At 50.0% G+C, this 25,621-nt stretch overlaps 1 protein-coding gene across 3 annotated transcripts in view; it reads right to left on the reverse strand.

Moving 5' to 3' along the window:
- Positions 1-279: 279 nt before the first annotated feature.
- The window catches only part of pdzrn3b (PDZ domain containing RING finger 3b), a 94,274-nt gene continuing 68,932 nt past the window's right edge, over positions 280-25,621 (reverse strand). For 2 of the 3 annotated variants that reach the window (XM_031567243.2, XM_012838632.3), the window contains 7 exons: positions 8,931-9,184; positions 7,477-7,564; positions 4,266-4,364; positions 3,731-3,793; positions 3,502-3,603; positions 2,902-3,018; positions 280-2,526 (listed from right to left, as the gene is read on the reverse strand). In XM_031567243.2, coding sequence (XP_031423103.1) covers positions 889-2,526; positions 2,902-3,018; positions 3,502-3,603; positions 3,731-3,793; positions 4,266-4,364; positions 7,477-7,564; positions 8,931-9,184 — 2,361 coding nt within the window. In that variant the 3' untranslated portion in view covers positions 280-888. Of the gene's footprint in view, positions 2,527-2,901; positions 3,019-3,501; positions 3,604-3,730; positions 3,794-4,265; positions 4,365-7,476; positions 7,565-8,930; positions 9,185-20,961; positions 21,153-25,621 lie in introns of those variants that run through there. The other variant, XM_031567244.2, reaches the window with a different exon arrangement.

Genomic DNA, 25,621 nt, shown 5'->3' on the forward strand with positions numbered 1-25,621 from the left:
CGACATCATCTCCTCTAGCCACAGACACATTACGGTCTCACATTGGTTTTGAAGGAGAGTGAACAGCATTGTGTGAAACTCAGAGTCAAATATCAGCACCTTGTGTGGACGATTTGCTTTTCAGTGAAAGTGTTCGCTTTCAACTAAAAACCACACTTTAGGAATTTTACATAAAAAAACAATTCTGTGTTCACCATGAAGCTAAATATTTTTGTATTTCCTTTTAATATGCAAAACATATGCATAAACAGTAAAATACTGATAATTGTTACTTGCTTTAAAAAAAAAAAAAAAAACAGACAACAAATGCTAAATGTTGGCAGTTCTTTTCTTACGGCACACAGTCTTTTAAGAGTTCCAAAGCCTTTAAAACCCAAATATCATCACAAAGTTCAATTTATGAAAATGCATTTTCATTGTGTAAAACAGCAAGCACAAAAAGGAAGAAAGTTATAGAGAGCGTTTGAGAAAAGTGTTTTTTTTTTTTTTTTACTTTTAATAAATTCCCCCATCCCAAGTCCACCTCTGGGGCACCTATTGACACACACTCTCAGACACACGCACTCAGACACACACACTCAGACACACACTCTCAGACACACACTCTCAGACACACACACTCAGACACACACACACACACTCAGACACACTCTCAGACACACACACTCACACACAGATACACACTCTCAGTACAGTTCCTATCAGACATGACTTTGCCATCTCTCTCTTTCTCTCCATTTCTCTCTCACGTTCTCTCCTTCTCTCTCTCTCTTTTTAGTGTCATATTTACAAATGTTGCCACATTGAACGAGGCAGGAATCTCTACCCCAATCGGTAGTGTCTTATGTACAGCTCATTGGGCCGGTGAGGGCCCTACCTGCTCCTGGTCTAGACGGTAGTGACCGAGAGCAGGGAGTTGTAGACGCGCGAGCCGTCGGGCTCACGCGTGCCGTGTGTCAGCAGCTCCTGGATGGTCATCCAGTTGTCGAAGATTTTCTTGTTGCGCTTCTTCGTCATCTTCTTGTGGCTCAGTTCGATGATGTTGAGCTCTTTGCGCGGCTCGTCGGCGCCCGTCCCGCCGGCGCCGGTTTCGCCGCCCTGCTCCTTGAGGCTGTCCATGCGGCTCTGCTTCATGAACTCGCGGCGCTGCCGCTGCTCGCGGGACCGCACGGCGTGCTGCTTGCGCTCCTCCTTGCTCCAGTAGCGGCCCATCTTGAGCTCGCTGGCGGCGTCGTCGTCCGTGGTCATGCCGCTGCGCTCCTCGCGGATGCGCAGCGCGCGCTCCTTCAGCAGGCGGTCGCGCACCGGGCGCTTGGTGATGTAGCGCGTGCCGTCGCTGCGGATCTTCACCTTCCACTCCATCTTGGGACCCAGCTCCGAGCTGCCGTTGGGGCCGTCGCCGGTCGCGGCCCTGCCTGAAGACGGGGCGAGCGGGCACATGCTGACGAGGCTCATTTGGCTCTGGGCGTACTCCACGGCCGACTTCTGCTGGATGAGCTGCATGTAGCTCTGGTAGTGCTGTGCGTGGGCTGGGATGTGGGCGTGCTTGTAGGGCGAGCGGCCCCCCTTGCCCCCGGCGGGGGCGTCCCCCTTTCGCTGCTGCTGCTGCTGCTGCTGACCCTCGGCTTGAGTCCCGTTCTCCGGCTCCTTGGAGGACGACGAGGACGAGGAGGACGTGGCTCGCCCTCGGCTGGGACCTCCACAGACCTCCTGGACGGGTGACAGCAGGGGCTTGAGGACCCTCCCGCTGGGGTTCGCCGTGACGCCCTCGGGCAGGCTCTCGTTGGCACGGCGGAGCGAGTTGTCCGGGGAGAGCTCGAGCGTGAGCGGCGTGCTGCGGCAGCTCTCGCCCGTGTTGTAGGCGCTCGAGCTGTCTTTGTCTGACTTCTCGGGCAGCTCGGTGATGTCGGCCAGCTCGTGGCGGTGCGGCGCGTCCACACTGGTGTTGTAGTTGCGGAAGCCGCTGTTGTGCAGCATCCAGGACTCGCGGTACTGCTCCCGCAGCTGCTGCATCTTGTGCGCCCGCACGATGCTCAGGCACTCCAGCTCGATGGTGCGCAGCTCCTCGTTCAGCAGCTCCAGCTCCTTGTCCACTCCCTCCTCTCCACCTCCTCCTAAACCTCCTCCACCTGCTGCCGCCGCCGCCGCCGCTGCCATTCCAGGGCAGTAGAGGGCGCCACTGCCGGCCGCGCTGCGCACCTGGCACTTGAGCTCCAGGAGTTCACGGAAGCGCTCACATTCGTCCGCAGGGATGCCCAGGAAGTCGGACTCGCTGATGAGCGACTCGCTGCTGAAGGGCAGGTCGCCGCTGCCCAGCGTGTCCTGGCTGTAGGCCAGCCGCCGCCGGCTGCCCAGCGTGGTGCCCAGGAAGGTGCCGGTGGCCTGCTCGTCGCCCAGGTTCTCCTGCTCCGAGCTCTCGTCGTTGCGTGTGCTCTCGTCCGTGCGGCCCACACCGCTGTCCTTCTCGTGCCGCTGTGAGAGCAGCGTGGCCGTGTCGGTCGTGCCGCCGTCCTCCTCATGCTTTTTCTGAAAAAGAGAGAGAGAAAGAAAGTGAGAGAGGAAGAAAGAAGCAAATAGAGAGGAAAACAGAGAGCGACAGAGCAAGGGAAAAGGGGATTTGTTTAATCCAGGCACTATACAAAAATGTCAACTCAATTTAAAAGGACTAGTAACCTTATGTTCCTGTTCTTGTTGTGTTTGGCTGAGCCCTCTGTGACTGCTTGTGGTGAACCGTCTCTGAGTGTCAAATGCGTCAGTCTGACTGACTGACTGACTGACTGACTGACTGACTGACTGACTGACTGACTGACTGACTGACTGACTGACTGACTGACTGACTGACTGACTGACTGTGACTGACTGACTGACTGACTGGCTGACTGGCTGGCTGACTGACATTACCTGCTGGAGCATGCTGGCAGTGAACTGCATGGCCTGGTGGTGCTGCTGCTCCAGCATGTCGAGGTGCAGGTCGTCCAGGAAGTCGTTCCTGTCGTCATCCATCCAGCCCTCATCCAGCTGCCAGAAACAGGAGGAAGAGCAAGAGGAGGAAAAGAGGGAACAGGCTATCAATCTCACATGATTACTCACACACTCGTCTGAAGAGGAACCTTCTGTGTCTCGCACGCACGCACGCACGCACGCACACGCATTTTCAGGAGAGCATTATTCACACTGTAACATTTTGAACACACACAGGGTTCCCACCAGTTGTTATTGACAACATTTCAAAGCTCTTCCATGACTTTTCCAGGGATTTTAAAATTCCATGACTATGGAAACCCTGCAAACTGACACCCACAGTCATGTTTGGAGAAGCTTTACATTATTCATATTATCTATCCATGCATCCGCATGACAATATTGTCAGCATGGAGTCTTCTTGTTTATTTCCACAGCGCTGTCGTGAACATCAAAGCTGAGAGGAGGCCTGAAGCGATGCCCCCCAGTCAGAGCCCAAGGCTCCCTGCTGCTGCTCTGAGGGAGTTTGAGTTCCCCTACCTGGATCTCGGGTCGAGCCACGAGCAGACAGACATTCTGGTTCTCCTCGCTGGTGAGCAGGGCTACCGCGTCCTCCCGGTTCTGGATCTCTATGCCATTGATCTGGACACAGAGAACGGGGCAGAAAGTGAGACCGTGAGCAGCGACGCAAGATGCTACATCCAGCATCAGAAGGCTCCTTTTTCTGCCAGTCTGTGTGTTTTGTTTTGGCATCTGAGGAGAACGTTACCTGAATGATCCGATCACCTTCTCTGATTCGTCCATCCCTCGCTGCAATGCTGTTTGGATCAATCTACAAAAAACAAAAAACAAGTTTACTCACTGACAACCAGACACCCACCAACCGATATCTATTTTTTTTTTAAGATCACAGATCATTTTTATAAACATATACTCCTAATCCAGATCTCCTAAATCAGACCATTATCTAACATCCATTTAGTCAGCAGTGCAAACAATTTTGAAGCAGAGTAGAATGATTTCTGACTGAGGTTGAAGAAAACGTCTTATCCCAGTAAAATATACACACCCTTCACAGTAACATTTTATGCCTTGAAGGGACAGAGATGCTATCGTGACAAACGACGATATGCTACAGTAATCTATTATTAGCTCAGATTCCTGTCACAGGAACAATATCACACTCACAGGGGCTGGCCTGTTATACTCTGTGAAACGAAATGTATGATGCAGCGTGAAGATTCTGGCAAATTCAATCGACCAAACAACTGACTGCCAAAACGACGTCTATTTATTTCACATACTTCGCTGACGTAGATCCCGGTCTCGTCTTCGTCGTCGGTTCTGTAGCACACGGTCAGCCCCAGCTTTTCCTGCATGTTCGATCGGTATAAATCCACTTCCTAGATTAAACATAAAACAAGAGCATCGAGGGGGGGAAAAAAAAGAGGGAAAGAATTTTCAATGTGTAACTTGTTTAAAAACGGCTTTATGCTAAGCAGTGTTAAACATAAAGCTAATCCTGCTGAAAATCCACAACTTTATCTTGAGGCTGCTGCACTGGGCTGAGGCATGCGCGCCGGAGTTCATTTGCATTGTGGCCTGCTTGCCGTTTGAGTGAGGGAGAATTCAGACAAGCTCATTTCCGATGAAGAATTGCATCATTCATCGTCCTGTCATTACCACTGTAATCTGGGCCAAACAGAAACAAACACCCTTTCTCAAGGGACTCAAAGTGTGTGTACGTCTGTGTGAGCGGACTTCTCTCACTCTCTGTGTATGTGTTTGTGTGTGTGACTGCATATTAATATGAGGGTGCACTCATATAATTCCCTGCATGCGTGGTGTGTGTGTGTGTGTGTGTGTGTGTACAATGAATACAATGCTGTTTATATCTCTCTCTCTCTGTGCATGCGTGTTTGTGTGTGTATGTGTGTACAATGAATACAATGCTGTGTATATCCCTCTATCTCTCTCTCTCTCTCTCTCTCTGTGTGTGTACAAGAAATAGAATGTTGTGTATATCTCTTTCTCTGTGCGTCCATGTGTGTGTGTACAATGAATACAATGCTGTGTATATCCCTCTATCTCTCTCTCTCTCTCTCTCTCTCTCTCTCTCTCTGTGTGTGTACAAGAAATAGAATGTTGTGTATATCTCTTTCTCTGTGCGTCCATGTGTGTGTGTACAATGAATACAATGCTGTGTATATCCCTCTATCTCTCTCTCTCTCTCTCTCTCTCTGTGTGTGTACAAGAAATAGAATGTTGTGTATATCTCTTTCTCTGTGCGTCCATGTGTGTGTGTACAATGAATACAATGCTGTGTATATCCCTCTATCTCTCTCTCTCTCTCTCTCTCTCTGTGTGTGTACAAGAAATAGAATGTTGTGTATATCTCTTTCTCTGTGCGTCCATGTGTGTGTGTACAATGAATACAATGCTGTGTATATCTCTCTCTCTGTGGATGCGTGTGTGTGTGTGTGTACAATGAATACAATGCTGTGTATATCCCTTTCTATCTGTGTGTGTGTGTGTGTACAAGTAATACAATGCTCTGTATCTCTCTCTCTCTCTCTGTGCATGCGTGTGTGTGTGTGTGTGTGTGTGTGTGTGTGTGCAGGTGTATGGGGGAGGGAGAACAGGGGTAGGCTGACTGAGCAAGGAGAGTTAAGACTCCTGAGCCCTGCTCTCTTCTGCAGCTGAGTGCTGAAATCTCCCGTAATCTCCCCAAACCCCAAACACGCACTCCAGGCCTGATGAGCTTCCCAGGAATGCACCCAAAGCCACCGCCAAATCATTACGTACGTACTCACAGCCTAGTCTGATTCACGCATATACACACACACACACACACACACACACACACACACGCCTGGTTAATCTGTAACCGACCACACCTGCTCTCACGCTACACCCCCAACCCTCGCTCAGATAAAAAAAAAAAAAGTCCTGCAACACAAAGGCTGACCTTCTCCATCCTGGCTAATTCACGCCTCTGTTTTGGAACTATGCTGAAAGCTCCTTAAGAGCATTGCATAACGTTATTACGTGTTCTGTTCTGGGCCTGGCTAGCCCTGTTCTGAGTGGACCGGGGGAGCGTTGAAGCGAGCAGAGAGCTCTGGACTGGGGGCGTCTTGTTCTGGCGTCTCGGGTACACGAGGCCTGAAGGTCGCTCCCATTGTCCTCGCGGCCAGGGGAAGGTGCACATTAATCAGCTGAAACAAGAGGCAGCCCGCTGCTCTGGGCAGATCTGGCACAGTCTGGGGCCGTCCGTGTGTGTCTGTGTGTGTGTGTGTGTGTGTGTGTGTAAGTGTGTTTGTCTGTGTGTGTGTGTGTGTGTGTGTTGGAGAGATCATTGATCTCTGTCAGCAGGAGGTTTGTGCATGAGGGAAGGTGGGGGGGGAATTGGGGGGGCTTGGCAAAGAGGTCAAAGGGAGGACGCTGTGCATCTGTCCTGATGAGCTTGAACTTCACCTCTCTCTCTTTTTCTCTACCTCTCTATCTCTTCCTCTCTCTCTCTCTCTCTCTCTCTTTCTTTCTTGCGTCTGTCTCCCCTTCATTATTAATGCGGCACAGCAGCCAGCCTGACCCTGCGGGCTCCTATCTCCTTCCTGCACGCTCATCAGCGCGCCATCTCTGCGCCGTTAACGCGCATCATCATTATCGGCCGCATCGCTCTTCCTCCGTTATCCCTCCCATCTAATTATCCGTCTCATCCGTCCGGCTCCCCGGACACACGCCGATCCCGGACCAATCCCGGCGCAGCAGTGGCTCAAGCGCGGCGTGATCGCCCGTTGAGGAGAGGCACTCAGCGTTGTTACAAATAAGTAATGATGTCACCGCCTGGCATCTGCCGGCTGCGTGGAAACCAAACGAGCGGCTCGGCTCCTGTCTGACCCTGGCCACTCCAATCTCTTTAGGAGTGCGGAGGAGTGCATGTGTTGGCTGACCTCATCAGGGCACAGATAGATTACAGCAAATGATTGCATTGCAACTAACAGACAGACACACACAGTGGGCAGACCTATTACCAGAGAGACAGACAGACATACAGACAGAGTATTCTGAGACAGAGACACACAGAAAATGGCACATTAACAGACAGACAGACAGACAGAGAGTGAAAGGCACGTTCATTAGCAGAAAGACTGGGAGACACATTAAGAAATTGACTTATTCACAGCCAGACAGACCCAGACAGATGAATGCATTAGAAGACTGAAAGATGCTGGCACATGGAAAGATGCATATGAACAGGCAGACAGGCACTCAAATGAAGACAAGGAGAACGAGAGGCAAAGAACGATGGATATATTAGTGACCAGACAAACTGAGACACGAAGAAGTGAATCAAACTGATTGGGGCAGATGGGGACGCTCTGGGCTGAGGGAGACTGATGTGGCGTCTCTGGTCTGACCTTAGATCTTCACTGATGCCTCGAGAGGAGAACTGAGGTCTGAGTGAGTGAGTGAGTGTGTGTGTGTGTGTGTGTGTGTGTGTGTGTGCGTCCTTGCCTCATATTCCAGCTCTTCGCGCTCCATCTCCTGCTGCATGCCTTCCAGGAAGTCCGCGGGGTCAAAGTACTCATGTGCAGGAGAGTGTCTGAGGGACACAACACACCACATTTAACACAGACAACCAAAGGCCCACGCCTGAGAACATACTTATCAGAAAGGTTTGTTTTTTGTTTGTTGCTATACCCCAGGACACTTTTATAAACACAGACAGCGACGGTTACAAGGACAAATATGTGACGGATCTCATGTGTATGTTTCTGTTCTGAAACTGTCCTTGTGAGATATGAGTGAAACAGTCTCATTTCCTTGAGAAAAGTTTTCTGAATAGTTGAATAGTTACACATGCAACAGCTTTCACCCACACCACCAATGTCTCTGGTTGGTAAGGGATGAGAGGCAGGTGGCTGTGCAGGAGTCACCTCTGTCCTGTGATTCATTCAAGAGGAGCGCTAGAGAGAGCCAGAGAGGCAAGCCTGGGGCGGTGGGTGAAAGTGAAGATTGTTTTTTTTAATTAAGTAGCAAAATCAATTACAGTTATCACCCTTGACCGTTCAAGGCAAAACTTTCCGCTAATGTGGCGAGAGCTAAGAAGCCCCAGGCCACAGAGAGAGAGAGAGAGAGAGAGAGAGAGAGAGAGAGATATGGAAGATGACAACTCTGCTGATGACGTCTGCACACCCAAATTAAATGGGACAACTTCATTTGGTCCAGTGCCCCGAGCCTGACTGTCTACTAATGAACAGGTGCTGCACACACACAGGGCCTCTGTGGCGTCCCGCACACACCACTCTTTCCCATTAACACCCAAGAGGAACACAGTGCACTACACTACGCTACAGAGGGCTATGCTGGAACCACACACCACAAAGCTCTAACAGAGCCCCTGCTGAATGTGTAATACTTTTGAGCAGTGTGGAAGTTAAGCATAAATTAAGAGTAAAGTTGTAGAATGACTTTGCTTGAATAGACACGTTATACCTTTAAAACGCATCTTCTATTTAATATGTAAATATTCATATGTATTTATTCATTTAGTAGACACTTTTATCTAAAGCTAACAGCTAGGGTTGGGGAGTAACAAGTCATGCAACAGAGTTATGTAATTAAATCACATTATATATATATATATGCTCTGTACATGATAAACATGATTTAGTGTCTGCCATTTGAATTGCCTAACAAGCAGATAGACACACACTGTTAACAGGGTCAAAAGTAACCTTCCCATCCCTGAGTACAGCACAAGGTACATACAGTATGACTGGTCAGTATGTGTACTGAATGAGTCAAATCCATTGATAACACCTCGTTGTACCAGCTAAACTTCAGTAACACAACGTTAAACGCTCCTTGTTTATGTGTATGTGTGTGTGTATGTGTGTGTGTGTGTGTCTGTGTGTGTGTGTGTGTGTGTGTGTGTGTGTGTGTGTGTGCGTGCACGAGACACTCACTCCTCGGGCAGCAGGTACTGCTCCAGCACGGCGTCGGGTGGGCTGGCGGCGGGCAGCTTGCTGAGGGCCATGATGTGCTGGAAGGTGATGTCCGTCTGCGTGCCCATGTCCAGCACCTGCGTGTCCCCGGCGGGGCCGGCCGGCTTGGGCCGCGGGGCGCGCCGCAGCACCTGCACCATGATGGGGTCTTTGGCGTTGCGGAAGGCCTCCACCGCCTGCTCATGCGTGGCCTTGGAGAGGTCCTTACCATTGACCTGCAGAGACATGGGAGGGGGAGGGGAGAGGCATCCTGTTACTGATGCACTTGTGCTTTGACATGTGAGGCATCAATAGACATGCAGAGGAAGTGAACACACATATGCCATGACAGCTAGCCACGTTAGAAAAAACACTTGGTCTTCAGCAGGGTGGGAGATCTGCTTACAATGCTGGCCAAGTGTGAGAGACCTTTTGAAGGTTCTCCTGACCAGATGGAACACTGAAATCCCCACTGATTCTGAACACATTCGTAGGTGTGCAGTTTGTCTCTTAAGTGGTTCAAACGCGTATGCTGAAGGCCAGGCTGTTGTGGGCATATGGTGTGTGGAGACCACAGAACAACCCACAGAGGCCGTGCTTCCTTGCTGCTTTTTCTCTCTTCAGGCAACTGAAAGTCTAGCGCGACGTCTCCGTTTAACAAGCCCGCTTTGAACGGCCTACTGGTGCTGTAACGAGTCGCTCCACGAGCGCGTGAGCCTCATTTCTCTGCCTCTAGACCTGCCTGTTTGTAGCCGTGCAGCCGGAGGAGACCCGCTGTCTTCGCTCACGGCTCCCAGGTGCTCTTTATTTTAGCTCAGCCAATGGCACAGCATGCCTCTCCGATAGAGACGACTTAACAGCATTGCCAGTGTGTTAATACACACACACACACACACACACACACACACACACACACACACACTTTCTTAGGGAGGAGCGGATGAAAACAGGAGCATTTGTCACCACTGTGCAGGGAAAAAGGATCTTCTCACAGAAGCCACTTGACTTCAAACAGTCAAAAAAACAAACAAACAAACAAACAAACAACTACATATAAAAGATGAACAACAAGAAAAAAACATCCTGGGAGAGCGACACACAGGCAAAGTGTTTCCAGGCAGTCAGCCATTCCTTTCCCCTGCCTTTAATGTCTGATAACCCCTTACAGTCTGACTGTTTAACAGGGTCAAAGCTCTGCTCAGCAGAAAGGGCTGTTAATTAGAATGAGCTCCCCTCGTCAATTAATTAGGGTCGTTAACCAGACGCATCCAAGGGGCCCTTATTTAGCTAAATCATTTGGAGCGGGCAAAGAATGTGGCCTCCCTCCTGGAGATGATCTGAGTGCACGCACAGTATGTTAACTTGGGGAGATTAATCTGTGCAGGGGGCTGAGGAGAGTCGCGCCTGAGAGGCTAATTGCTTTCGGATCATGAAGAGAACTAGGAAGGAGGGTTGGAGCTTCTTCAGTATCTCAAGGCAATGTACCCATTTTCTGCACGACTGGTGATTCACAGTTTATTCAAAATGGTTCTTTTTAAATATGTTAAAGATTTTGTTCCATTTAGAAATTCTCTTTTTAGCATAACTAGTAGTCAAAGGGGTTACCAATGTCATGACCATGTGGTTCATTTCTGGTTAATGCAAGTCAGTGACGATGTCGATGTACCTGATCAATGAGGGTGGTATGTGGGACATGCCAAAACAAAAGTAATTTTGATGGGTACACTTCCCCTACTATTGGGTTTAAAAGCTTCTGCTGATCCACTGAATAACAGGACCAATATTCAGTTACTGTATTGAATATAAAAGGAAATAAGAGATGCAGAGACAGAGGCGGTTTCATGTCTTGAGAGGCAGAATTGGATAACAGAGCATTCAGAGACGGCAAACTGTCTAGCTTCCAGCAGTCGGCCTCTTATTCGGATGGTGACACCGAGGACATGATTGTCTCTCCTGCTGGCTGTGTGTTAGAGTCAGGGGTCAGCCGAGGGCAGTGTCTTATCAGAGCACCAACAGACACACACACTCACACACACACACACACACACCACCCCTTCCCCCCAAGCAGATTCACTTTCAGTCAGCTTGGCTGTTTAGAATTTGTTCATTTGTTCTTCCTGCGCACGTCTGCTTTGATATGATCTGAGCCCGAAGCGCTCCTCATTTCAAACGCTCCGCTAAGCTCTGCACGCCTCTGCTCCGACTGCTCTTGCTCTTGCATGTATGCTCTGCCTCCGCACACACACACACACACACACACACACACACACGTGCAGACAAACACGGAGTGGTGAGCGGGCTTGTGTGTTTTCCTACAGGGATGATGAAATGGGCAAGAGGCACAGGAAACGCAAGTGATGCAACTTTGCCATGTCTGCCAATCCCTTAGTTCACACTCTCTCTGTGTCTGTCTATCTCTGACCTCCTCACCATACACACACACGCACACACACACACACACACACACACACACACACACACACACACACACACAGAGGAGTTGAAGGATTAATTTTCTGATAAACTACCCATTTGGCTGATGCATTTTCTAGTTCATATCAGTCATTTACACGCTGCAGCAATGGTGTACTAACGCAGGACCTTCCGCAAGTGACAGCCACATTCACACGTCCACCACATTCTGCTATCTCTCGATTTGGGGCTAAACTTGTGCTGGGGGCAACGAACATAAGCCTTGTGAATATTATGAAAACTTCCACTACGTCTGCCACTACTTTCCATCACTCACCATTATTTTCATTTTTTAGGACATGGGAATGAGCAGAGAAATGTGTACGCTCACGGGGGAGAGGGGTGGCGGGCATGGGAAATGCGCTGCCTTCACTCTGAAGAGGTTGTGCGCTCCCCGCTAATAACCAAAAAGGATTAATCCTAATCTAGGCCGCGGGCATAATTGGATCATCTAAAACGGGCTTGCCCTCCACTTTTGAGCCATCAAAACTTAGGCCCCCAAAAAAGTAATAGCTTCCGAGATTTGAAGAAAATTTGCATCGAATAATTGGACGTCGAGTGTTCGGAATGAGAGCAGGCCGGGAATATGGAGCAATCCCTGTTTTTAGGGAAATTACTGGAGGAGTCTTTTAGAAGTTAGAACGACGACAAAATGGACAATATGCCATATGAGTGTTTTCAAGAGAGAACGGCACGCCACAGCTGCCTCATCCCTCCATTCTCTGTGTGTCTCTGTCTCTCTCTCTCTTTGTCTCTCTCTCTCTCTCTCTCACTCTCTCTCTCTCTCTCTCTCTCTCTCTCTCTCTCTCTCTCTCTCTCCTCCGCCAGGCCACAGAGCTCAGGAATCCCACAGCTCGGCGAAAGGCAGTGACCCACGGACAAAAGCGTTGGAGAGTTCCGCTTCGGCGCACTCGCTGAAGGCTTCCCAACCCCTTACCCGGAGGAGGAGGAGGAGGAGGAGGAGGAGAGGGGGGATCCCCCAACACGCCTTGCTACCCCCCCATCACACCCCTCACCTCACTCCCCACTCCACCTCCCCTGGCGCCCCCCATTCAGCCGGCTCACCTCTGACACGGCCCTGGGCCGGAGCCATGCTGCTTCCACAAACACTGAGGGAACCTCACAGCGGGGACAGTCACACTCCAGCAGCCACCCGCCACTGCCCCAAAAGCACGGCAGGTCCGCTGGACTGCTCTCCCAGAACATGCCTTCAAGCGGGTCACTGCTTCCCTCCACACAATGATGGGGGATGATGTCTCTTTTTGTAACACTCAGAACACACTGGAGTAGTCTTTTCTTAAGATGAGGAAAAGGAATGGGCAGCTTGAGTGTGCACTGCTAGCTGCATTCTCATGAAATGATGGGTTAGCAAGTTACGCTACGCTACAGTGCGTCAAAAGTCCACAGCCCTCAGCAGTCAAGAGAGTACTCAAGAACTCAAGAACTCATAATAGACACACACGTTATGCACGCATCCTTCTCACGGAGGGATGTCTTGGTCTTTGATGTAGATCTGGTAGATCTGTTAATGTCATGATATTCTCCTCTAGGTTTTTGCTACCAGAAAATCTCCAATCCACCAACCCAAACAGTCATCGAGTACCAAACTTTAATTTGTCCTGTTGAGGTCACGCACCAAATTCTGCTTAGACCTGCTGCAAAGAAGCATGGCTGGAAGGCTGGGAGGACGATCACCCCACCATCAGTTGGGGAGGATAGTGATTTATATCTCAAGATGGTAAGGTAAAGTTCACACATCTTTCACCTGTATGTGTCAGTGGATCACTTAAGGTGATATTTCCACCAAGTGGTAACTGACGGTCTGACAAAGGCTGTGCCTGATATCACCAGAACCTCAGAGATATCTGAGATATCACCAGAACCTCAAAACAAAGAAAAAGAAATAAAAGTGATAGATCTCCTTAATTAACTCTAAGGGAACAATCGAAAGCCTATTTAAACGTATACAGATTTCCATTGGCTTTGTGTTGCAGACTGAGGTAGTCAGTGGATTTGTGCACAATCTGAGTGAAACTCCGGCAGCCAAAATAAGAAGAAAGACGACGAATAAAGAGCAAAACAGCCTTTCATTTGGAAAAGGGCTGGAAAATCCTGGGAAACTGAAGTCTATAAATGTCCATTCTGTGGGCCAGAGATGTCACAGGCCTCTCCTCTCCCTTCCTCCCTCCTTCTCTCCTCTCTTTTATGGTCCGGTACACTTCTTAAAGCAAATTCTTTAAAGTCTGCTTCTGTAGACCCGAGTAGAGAGGAGAGGAGAATGGAGGTAGAGGAGTGAAAAGCCCTGTGGTGCTGGAAAGAGCCCGGGCTTGGGGGCTTATTCTCAGACAGCTCCGGTGGCTGACTGGCACAACGACGCTTCTGAATGTGGGTGAGATCAGTTTGGGCACGCGGTTAATCCCTCTTTTATTTCACGTGTAGCAAAAAAAAAAGAAGAAAACTAAGAAGAAGAGAGAAAGTAAAATAAATCAAGTCAGTCAGAGCCTGCTGAAGGTCTTGTGTGCTATTCTTCCCCTTGGGGTCTCGAAGGGAAACCCCTCTTCCGAATTGAGCTAGAAACGGTCTTCCTTGGCAGGCTAATCACCAGGGAGGCCCTTAGCCGCCGCTGCCGCCGCGTGTTGTCTCAGCGAGGATTATAGCATGAACAGTGAGCCACTAATGCCTCTGACGAGCATGACTGCCTGGAGAAGATGCAGCTGTTTACTCCTGACTTAATCTTATTTAAGCGAGGCCCATTCGGCTATCCGCTCCCAATCAATAATACGCCTGTCTCGCTCGGCTCTTCTGCCTCTTCCTCTAGCTCCTCTTGTTTCTCTCCCTCATCTTAATGAAAGGCCCTTCAGGTGTTCATCAAGTTCGTAAAAAAACAACTTTGCGTTCCCACACTCTAATGAGTATGTGGATAATGTGTGTGCTCGCATGATAGCACAATCTGCAGCAGCTTCAAGCTCACGCTTCCTTGAGTATAGAGTGGAGAGGCAAAGAAAAACCTACCATCTTTACAGCTAGGTTATGAAAAAGCCAGTGGGTTCTGGAGCGTGAGAGATGTGGAAATGCAAAGAGCCCTTAACCAGACGTTCACCTAAACAAAGAGTTCACACCCAATTCTGATTTAAACAGGTATGGAAGTTGGCCAAGTTTTTTTTTTTTGTCAGTACCTCAGGAGGATTTGTAATTATGAGACATTTTGGAGTGTATGCTGCTACAGACACAAGAGACACAGGTGGACTAAACAGGCCAGCAGTCAGCGCCGCTCAGCACACAACAATGAAGACATCTCAATCCCATCAGGCAGCGTCAGACACTTCACTGGAGATGGCCTCCGCTGAGTGGGCTTATCTCCACAAATCCATTCAAACCCCAGCATGACGTCTCTCCTCCTCCATCCACCATCCCCATTTCACATCTCCATTTTTAGCCTTCCCGATTGCTCCTCTTTTTTTCTTTTCAAAGATGCCCCATGACATTATTTAATACAGAGAGCTTCACTGGTGATCACTGGGCCAGCACCTGCTGTGTGTGTGTGTGTGTGTGTGTGTGTGTGTGTGTGTGTGTGTGTGTGTGTGTGTGTGTGTGTGTGTGTGTGTATCTGCACGCGTCACACTGTGCATGCTCAATATGTCTTCCATCGCGCAACACAAAAGGACGAGTCAGACCCGAGGATTGATATGACACTGGGGAGAGGCACCACCTCAGGACTCTCCCCAGTAGCAGACTGGCAATGACTGACACCAGGTCACCGCCGGCGACCAGCAGGGGATTCCACCATCATCAGTCCCACCGGTCCCTCACAATCCCCCCCCCCCCGTCCTCTCCACAGGTCATCTCAGAGCGCACCTCGCTCTCTGCTTCCATAATCCCACTGCGCTGGGGGTGGAGTTAACCGAGGCCATCGCAGACTTACGGATGGGAGACGCAGGAGGGATAATGAGGAGTAATGACTCGCCGTCATCTGCATTAGAATGGCCTGGCGACTTTAATAAGTGCTTAAAGCCCCACACTTTTCCCAGGGGGGGGGATGTTTTATTCATGGCCCTGCAGAAGCACTGGGGACACAGGCTGGCATTCATGAAGGAACACGTGTACACAGGCCATTCGCTCTGTTAATCATGTCGCATCATTGGTGCCGAGTGAATTGTCTGGATCCTCCTGAGAGCGAGGAGAGTCTTTATTTCCCTTGATGAATGTCTTCATTGTGACATTTTAGCATCGTTGTTAGTGGATATGTCTACTGGAAAACACAGACATTAGCAACACAACAATTGCTCTTCAATCTGATAGCAAATGAGGTTTTTTAAATAGCTGTATTTTTGAACTCCAAGGCAAACTCCTCTCCAAACACCTAAGAGTCATCAAGGTGATCAAAATCAGTCGCCACAAAAGACCTGCGTGCAATTTCACTAACCCATAAAGCAGTAATCTTCCTTGATATGCTTTGTGTCAGTTCATCTGCTGATGAACAATTTTCTCAACAAAGCTGGCAACGACACATACCCAACCCAATGAGTGACCCGAGTGCACCTCATCACCTGACTCAAGACTCTGATGGTACAGAACATGAACATGGAACATGATGCTTTACTATTTCGGGAAAGCACTGATCATTTGAAATCAAATCTGAACCACGGCCTCGAGGAAGATGAACGGCTCAGGCTGCGTCTCTCTCCGTGTGTTTGGAGGGGTCAGGAGAGTATATCAATAAGCATGGCATTACAAACTGCGGATTTGAGTTAGCACGTCACTTAAGTATACTTGAGTTTTCTACGCAGACGGTATGTGGATGAGTTAAGCCATTTAGGAGTCGTCATACATATTTATGTCTTGGGTTTTGGATAGGCACTACAGTGAACACAGAGCACGCACGTGTGTGATTTGTACCATGTGGTACCATGTGAATCGATCGTGTTGTGTCTGTGCGAGGGGAAGCGTCTCCTCCCCACCAGCCTCGATCACGTGAGCAGACGGGGAGCCGGTGTCCGGAGCGAGAGGATCTCCCCCCGGCGCCGGCCAACCACCTGCTCTAGCGTTGAACAGATGTGCCGGCGCACCGAGATCAACCTGCCTCTTATTAAACCGGCAGAGCTGCCTTGGGCCCTCTTAGCCCCCCTCCCTCTCTGTGCAAACAGCTTTGTTTTTACAACCCCGCCTCTGTCAAGCCTTATTAGGAAGCCCGGGCGAGAGTGCGAGGGGGGTCCCGCCTGACAACTCCAGCTGTCCGTCAGGTCTGCTCTGCCCTGCCGGCGAATCTGTCAGTCAGACGAGCCTGACATGCACTCCCTCGCTGAGCGGGACAAGCTCCGACCTATGTCACCCTGAAATATTTACATTCACTTCAGAGTCGTTTACAAATGTAGTCTGGAAGATCCGAAAGCGAAAAAAAAGAAAAGAAATGCTCAGCAGGCGTGTAGTCGTTAAATATGCAGCTATCTTGTCAGGTTTATCTTGCTTGTTTGTCTTTCCCCCACGGCCCCCTGACAAGCGTGAGTGAGGCAATGACTGCCGGTGGCGTCCCCGGGCCAGCGTAGCCACTTCAATTGGCCGCTCTAATGAAGCGGAGGGGGCTTCAGCCGCGGAGCTGCAGACCGGCGCCACCGTCATTATGAGGGGGGACCCACGGAGAGATTAAGACCCCACCACTGTCAAACAGTACATCTTTTCTTCTCTCTCTCTCTCTCTCCCTCCCTCCATCTCTTTCTTTCCCCAAGCTCTCTACCTACGCACCCCCGCCCCTCTCCCACCCTGACAAAAACAAAGCCCCCTGAAGGAGCTCACGTCACAGCATGGTGCATACCTTCCTGGCTTTGAAGTTGGGAGCTGGACATTTTTTTTTGCGCACGGTTAGGTGGGTCGGGGGAGTTTATGCCAAGGCGCTCACACAGCAGGGCCTTCTCTGGGATTTAATTACGGCAAGCAGAGGGGAAAATATGGCCCTTCTCTGCCTCTGGGCTTACCCGCCCGCTAATATGCTTTTCCCCCTCCGAGAGGCTTTTAGAAGGGCCTTCTTCATTGAAATCGATGGCCTGACTGGACTCGCCTCTTGTCAAACATTAGAGGATTTAGAGGGCTGAAACATTGCCTAAGCATATCACAAAAGGGCTTGGAATTGCCTAAGCTGTCCTTTATGATGTATGCTTATGTTTTGATGCATTTTTTATTGGATGGAAAATTCTGACTGCTCTGCAAAGCACTGCTGCCAGCATATCGTGCCGGCTTATCGGTGTGAGATAAAAAAAAACACGGAGTTCTGATCCAAACTCCACATGACAAAGTGTGTATGTGTGTGTGTGTGTGTGTGCGTAAGAGGGAGTGTCTTCAGTAATAAAGCACGGCCACACACCGGTGTGATAAACAGACATCAGTGTGTGTAAAATGAGCTGGCTAACCCTCTAATGAAGAGAAATCTGCCTGCATTATCTGTGTTTGAAGTCGGGCCAATCCCCTAATCCTCGCTGTACCCACCAGACACACTCCAGACACACTCCCAACCACCACTGCACCCACACCGCACCCCAAAAATATCCCACGCTGCCTCGGGGCAGGATACGCCGCGTGCCGCGAGCACCGCAGCAGACGTTTGTGTGACCTCTTGCATGTGTGTGTGTGTATGTGTGTGACCTCGCACACCCAGTACACACATGCACGCTGGTGGTGTGGGTGGTATGTCTGGGGGTGGCGGTGGTGGGGCGGTGTTGTCTCCCCGACACATGGGAAACTGCGGGGGCTATGAAAAGATGAGGCGGCGGGCGGATCGCTTTCACACTTCAAATGAGCGCTCAGCCAGTTGATTAGGCTCTGGCGCCAACAGAGCTCCAAGGCCACACTTTTAACTGGAGGCGACCTCAGTGGTGGCAAAGGGCCGGCTTTTTCTCTTTCTCTCGCTCTCCCTCCATCCCTTAGGTCAATCACCATGAATTAACAAAAAGGAAAAGAAAAAAAAAAACGTTTTGCAGGACAATGACGGAGCTCATCTTCCTACATGAATTGGCCTCAAAACTGTGTGGAGCACAAAGACCCCCATTGTCCAGGCAGTTCAGGTACATGCTAATGACCCGCAGACAACAGCTTGCCGCTCCGAGGCCCAGCGTCCCAGACAGGCACTCAGAAGGGCAGCACTGTTCCACTGCCTCAAGTCAAGAGAAGCAGGGGAGGGATGCTTTTATTGAGCGAGGTTAATCACTCTCCTCATCTTTCATTTTGGCAATGTCACATTGAGATACAACTTGCTCTTTCATCTAGCCTTCAGGGGGGACTAAACGAGTAACGTCTCTTTCTTCTCGTCTCACCTCTCTCTCTCCCTTTAACAGGAAAGACATGAGCAACAACATGACCTATCTATGAATTCAATTGAAGTTTTTTTTTTTTTCTTCTTCTGATCACAGAGATCGGGGTTCTGTTCAGGATGACTTGACTGGGCTTTATCTGTGATGATGAATAGGGTTTGATGTTAAACAAGCTGGACAGCCTTTGTCTGCTGGGGCTGTGCCTGTGCCTGGTCAGGTGGTGCTGCTGGTAGGAGTAATTTGCAGTGGCCAGCCAGGGAGAGAGAGAGAGAGAGAGAGAGAGAGAGAGAGAGAGAGAGAGATAGAAGTGGTATAAGACAACCAGCAGGGCTCCGTCAGCTCACAGCCTGCCAATCAGAGGTAATTGACAGGCGGCAGGACAGACCTGGTGTGGCCGACGGTTAAGTAGGACAAAGAGCTGTCCGTCTCTGTTGGTGATCCCCCCCCCCCTCTCAACACCTCCCCCCATGCCAAACATCTTTTTTTTTTTTTTTTTTTTTAAAGGACAGTCATCTGATTAGTGCACATCACAGATGGTCATAGACAGCCACAGTACACTTCCACTGATACACCCCTCGGTGCGGGCAGCGTCAGAACCCCAAACCTTTCAGTCCTCTCTTAAAAAACACAACCCTGTGTGATCAAAGGGTCGGCTGCGGGAGCCGACACAATGGCGAGAGTGGCCTGTCAACGCGGGGGCTAATGTGAAGGAACAGCTCTGGCTGCAGTAATGAGGGGGATGAGTGCAGCTAACGCTCATTAGCTTGGCTTAATTCAGACGGCGACTAGCACGTGCTCTTGAGCCAAAATGGCCCTACCCGGCTCAGCAAGCTGGTCTATGGGCACAACATGCAGTGGGTGGTGACTATTGGTGACTGGCAGAGAAGGAGGAAAAGGCCAGTATCATGGGATGACATGACAACACAGTCTGTCTGAATTCTGAATTCACACAACACTTCTTTTTTTTAAGCCGGATCTTCCCAAGCAGATGAGCTTCTAATGGTGTTAGGAAAATTAAAACAACGGCGGCAATCTTGTTAAAACAGGAGCGGCAATCCACTCATTCTGTTTGTAATCCGTTTCAGATTATGGGAGATGATCGGTGATGGTTCAACAACAACATGCAGAGTGTGAGGAAATGGTTAAACAAAGGTTGAGGCAAATCCCCAGAAGCGCCCCCCTCTGGCCACTCACTGAACACCATGACATCTGGGGCTTTGCTCTTTCAATGCCTTCTGCCAGCGCTCAAGACAGGGCAAGATAAACAAACATTCATTATGAAACGTTTGGTACGAAACGAGTACACACACAAACAGTACAGACAAATGCACGCACACACACACAGCAACACAAACATGCACATACACACAACAAAACAAAACATGTACATAAACAGATGTGCTCTTGAAAAAGATTGGAGAAAAAAACTAAAGGATCATCAAAGATATCTCCGGTAGATTTAAAGAAATGCATCTGCTTGCATCCCCACTGACCCAGTTCCATTTCATCATTCCACTCAGCCTCTGGGCATTTAGTATGCTCTTATAAACTTTTCTATTGTTAGCTGAAATCTATGGCATAGTCTATGTAATTGAACTTCTATGCACTTCTATCAAAATATTGTTTTTTTTTGCACTCAAAATGCTTGTACCAGGAAATGTACACAAATACTAAACAGCATATAACTTAAATAATAACAATAACACCATTCAAAAGCTGTGGGTGGTGTCTTAAGAGTTGTTCAAAATAAAACCTCAGTGAAAGACAAACTGATGTTACTCGCCGAGGAGGCAGAGTCAGCATTTAGTGGACAATAAGGAGATGACTTGTGACCCGCCGAAAACCAACAGGGGAGTCTGTCAAGAGTGCTCTGCGGTGCCCCATAGCACCTTCACAAACACTTCACAAACATTTCCAGCAAGCTCTCTACGCAACTAACAACATTCCACAAGCCCTTCTGAAACTCCCCTCCAGAATTGAGTAAAACAGCGAAAATCATCTCCACTTCTGTTCAACCCACACAAAACAAACACACTATGTCAGAAAAAAACAAACCCTCAGCAGATAACATTATCACACCAATTTAAAAATACTCACTCAATTTAAAAATCACTCTCTGAGGTACACAACAGTATAAGAAGGACAAAAAGCACTTTTCAGCTAACACACACAGGAGCTCTGTCCTCCCACAGAGTAAAGTCAGCCCTGTAGGCACTGAGTCCCACGCCACTCTGGTACTGTACCTGACAGACTTCATAGAGTAGTTTGTATTGCTCCTCGGGCTTCTGTAGAGTACAGAGGCTGCATCCCATGGTGCAAAAATCTCAGCATCCAGTCCTCCCCTCAGGCAAGGCAGTCAAGAGTGATGGAGAGAATGAGAGAGCCAGAGAGGTAGACAGAGAGAGAGAGAGATAGAGAGAGAGAGAGAGAGAGAGGTCCGTCTCCACTCTGAGCTGGCTCACATGTGACTGCTCCTGTTCCGCTCTTGTCCACTCTTCTGCACTCCCCACTGCTGACTAAATGGGTTTATCTGGGGGGGTGGGGGGATTTACTTGGAGTCTGTAGCCTGCCACACTCCAGCATGCACATTTGAGTGGGTGAGTGTGTGTGTGTGCGTGAGTGCGTGTGTGTGGGTGAGTGTGTGTGTGTGTGAGTGTGTGTGTGTGTGTGTGCTCCCACGCTGGTCAGCCTGTCCCTTCTCACTCGCTCTCCTCCTCCCTCAGACTAACCCCTCTGCTCTGCTCAAGTTGCCATGGCCAGCCACGCTGCAAGGCTTATATACACCCACTCATGAATATTAAGCAGGCCTGTTGAATATTCATGCGGGGCTTCCTCAAAAGGAAATAGAGAGAGAGAGAGAGAGAGAGAGGGGGAAGTGAGTGGAGGGGGGCCGTGAGAGCCGAGAGAAAGACAGCCGAAGTTTAATCAATTAACCAATCATTTCAACCATTGTGTGGCAGAGACAAAGTGCACAACTCTTCGTCAAGACAAAACAAATTCATTCTTTAAAAATTCCTTTATCTCGCAATAATCTAGATGCTGAGGAAGCAAGAAAGGAGCTCATTGTTGAACCTAACACAAGAAACCTATTTCATGTACGCTGACCCAAGTCCGTATCGTAACCGTTTCGTTGCCCCGACTGGTTTACAATGTCCACTAATCAGTGGGCCCCGGGCCAAGGCCAGTAGAATGGCGGACGGAACCTCATCGGCGGCCCGCGACCCGGACCCAGGAGCCACAGCAAGCCGAGCGGGTGATGGGAAGTGACATGCGATTCTCTGCGGCCGTTCCCATCTGCGCCTGACGTTCGTTCCGCAGGGACCTCGGTCACAGGATGCCCTCTCTAGTGCCACAACTCGACAAAAGAGACGGCTCAGGCGACGACGTGGCGACCTGGCATCGCCCCGGCCCACCACTCTGGTGCCACGCAGCCAACCAAATACAAATGCCAATTAGCAGGACCGCGAGCAGGCGCTGGGTTGTATCGCTTGTTAGGCTCAAGCGGCGGGGAAAAAACTTGTCCCCTCAATTTGCTGTGTGTGTGTGTCCCCCACCTCCCCCCATACTGTTTCTTCTGTGTGTATCTGTCATCCCTATTTCAGGACACAACTGTTGTGTCATCATTTGAAGCAGAGCCAAACTCAGGGTTGTCAGCTGAGGCGACTGCGACCTTAAAAATGTATAATAAGTGGTCCCAAATTTAGGCCGGGAGCATTAAATGTTACATTGTGCACTGCACTGAAATGCATGATATGCTTGTAGCGTGACAGGAGTTTCATTTCAGCACGGGGAGAAAAGCCATCGCTAACCCGCACGACATCCTGCCAAAGACATCAGCCCAGAACGAATTCCAGAGCAGCGCTGCACACAGAGGTTATCACTTGAGGAAATATTATTTCAGATGTGGGCTTAGAGGGCCTCCACCTAGTCTGCTCTCCGATGTCTCCCTCGCTCTTTTGCCCTCGTGGGGAAGCCATTGGCTGGGCAGGGTCAGACAGGAAGCATGGCCTCGCATACCTGTGTGCGTTCTCCCGCCTGATGGCTCCCTGGAGGCTGACCGCCGCTGTTGTTCCAGCGACGCCGGGATGAATGGTGGATTTTTCACCTCTGACCAGACGTTTCCACATCGATCCCTATCTGCGCTGAGATCCCTGCCATTTCCTGTTGTCGGGCAGGTTGACGATTCGCGAGAAAAAAAAAAGGGGCACCCCACCTTTGTAGCAGAGCTCCTACCTCACAATCCCATCGCCACCCTAACCACTCTTTCTTTCCAAGCTTTGCCACCGATAATCATCTTCATTCCTCACCGAGTCTGGCCTGGAAAGCCTGCAGCAACACCTTAGCTCCTGACATCACGTGATGGTGCAGAGGCCCTTCAAACGCACCTGGGTTCTACACGGACAGCTCTTTAGCTATGGCCTCCCCAGGCCTCCTGCTTATCCTGGTCCCACTGGCCCCTACTCTGTCTGAGGCTCTGCCAGAATCAGCAGCAGTCATTAGCGGCTGAGCTCGTCTCGCCATCATAGGGAGATTAGTTAATAACAGACCCGAGTCTTTCCGTTCAAACACTAAACCAGAGCCAGGAGAGTGCCACAAGAAGTAAATCAACACAGGCCTTAAAGAGATCTGGCACCACATCTCAAGCATCAAAATCCTGCTTTGAGATGTATTTACAGTGTGTGTGGATCTCATGCGGCTCACAAACAAACTGATTTATTCTCATGCCAACGCAAAACACAGACCCAATGTGAAGACATCAGCACATTTGTCAAATGAACTTCCTGGTCGGCTGCCTCGTAAAGTCATATGGTGACGAGCAATGTTCTGGAACCCGGGTCTTTTGGGGGGCGGGAGGCCCCTCAAATGGCCGTGTGATTTACAGCCCGGGAGCACGCTGCCAAACAACAGCGAAAGTTCACTAGCCGAGAAGGAGATGCTGCCTCTGCTCACAGCCTTCCGTCGTGGGGGTTGTCGGTGGAACACGGAGCCTGTGTGTGGGAGTAGAGTGGGGTGCACAGGGTGGACTGAGCAGGGGGGAGGAGAACCAAAGGGGCAGGCGAGGGGGCTTATGAAGTGATGGTGGTGGTGGAGGGGGAAGGTCACTGTCACAGCTCCTTTTAATCAACAGAGAAGCCCAGCGCGACGCCCGCTGAGCCCCGTGGATCCCCCACCTCCCCTCCCCACCCCCACACCTCCCCTCCCTACCCCCAGCCTGATCATTCATATTCATCCCACTGCACTCCTAGTCCCAGGGGACCTGCTTTACCAGTTGTCTCCTCGCTTGCCCTTAAAGCTGCTGCAACAGATGGATCAGCAGGTCTCTCCCTCTCAGTCGTCTATATGCTTCACTTTTCCTTCTCTCTGCTTCTCACTGTGGGCCTCTGTGGGCCATTTGGCCAACTCAAACATGCTCATTCTATTTCTCTCTCTCTATCATAGTCCATGGAGTGCATAGTGCACAGTCCTATTGTCCTCGACCCGGCATCTAAACGTTTCGGTACTATTGTGTACGCGCCATTGGAACAGCCTTCAAAAACCGTCAAATGTCACCGTCATCAGTATTGCTCCCAGAGCACACGGAATGGGTTGTGGGAGCCGGTTGTTGTTTGCCACAACAGAAAGAGAATAAAAAAGGTTAGAGGGGGAAATAACACCGCATAAAGAATGTATCTCCTCCTCTTTGACGGTGGCTCCGTGTCTCACCCCTGGGTGAGCCTCGGTGTTAATAGAGGGCTGACCTCAGCATTTCGCTCCGCGGGCCGGGGAAAATGTCACGCCATCACTCTCCACCGCGACGGTCCAGGGGCCGGCGAGGAAAAAGTAGCGGAGGGCTCTATGATCTCAATCAAACTTTTATAGCCAGGTCGGATCAAAGAGCGCCCGGCCTGATTAAACCTGGTCGGGAGAGGGGGGGCTGGAGAGGTGGCGGTGCTGGAGGAACCGCAGACGATGGGTCAGGAGATAAGAACCGGAGACTCACGGCAGTCTTATATATGCTCACACACACACATGCACGTGCCTCTTAATGTAAAAAACAGATAGCATGGGGTTTAAGGGAAGACACTGAAAGAGAGAAAGAGAGAGAGACAGACACACACACACGCACACACACACACACACACTTCATCTAAAGTCGTTGATTGTTCTGCTCATTGAGCAACCCTCTGTCCCCCCTCCGATGGTCTCGTTCCGGCGCAACCTCCGCAACCTCTCTCCCACCCACTTTTCCTCTCTGGTTTCTTCTGCTCTTCCACCTTTATCCACTTTCTCCTCACTAGGTGTCAATGATGCCACCGAAGCTCTCTGCTCCACTCTGAGCTCATGCTTGGACAGCTTGTGTCCACTTTCCACCAGACCTGCTCGATCTACCCAGTCTCATTCGTGGCTGAGTGATACCCTCCGAACGCAGCGCTCCAATCTCAGAGCGGCTGAGAGAAAGTGGCACAAATCTGCCGCGCTGGACGATCTTGCAAGCTACCAGACACTGCTGGCCTCCTTCTCATCCAGCATCACTGCTGCTAAGAAGACTTTTTCAATGACAAAATCAACGGTGCAACTGACGCTCGGAAACTATTCTCCACCTTCAAAACTCTGCTCTACCCTCCTCCTCCCCCCCCAGCTACTAACCTCACTGCTGATAACTTTGCTTCCTTTTTCACAGAGAAAGTGGCAGCCATCGGGCAACAGTTCGACCAACTGTCCCCCTCCCCTAAGGGCGCAACCGTCAATAGCTCATCTTTTCCTTCTTTCATCCCTCTCAGCGAGAGTGAGGTCTCCAAAATCCTAACAGGTAGCCGTCCAACTACATGCCCGCTGGACCCCATCCCATCCAACATCCTTCAAGCCATATCGCCTGCCGTCTTACCGGCAATAACACAGGTGATTAATGCTTCATTTAATTCT

Source organism: Clupea harengus, chromosome 5 (assembly GCF_900700415.2).
Source record: "Clupea harengus chromosome 5, Ch_v2.0.2, whole genome shotgun sequence".
Classification (NCBI taxonomy): domain Eukaryota; kingdom Metazoa; phylum Chordata; class Actinopteri; order Clupeiformes; family Clupeidae; genus Clupea; species Clupea harengus.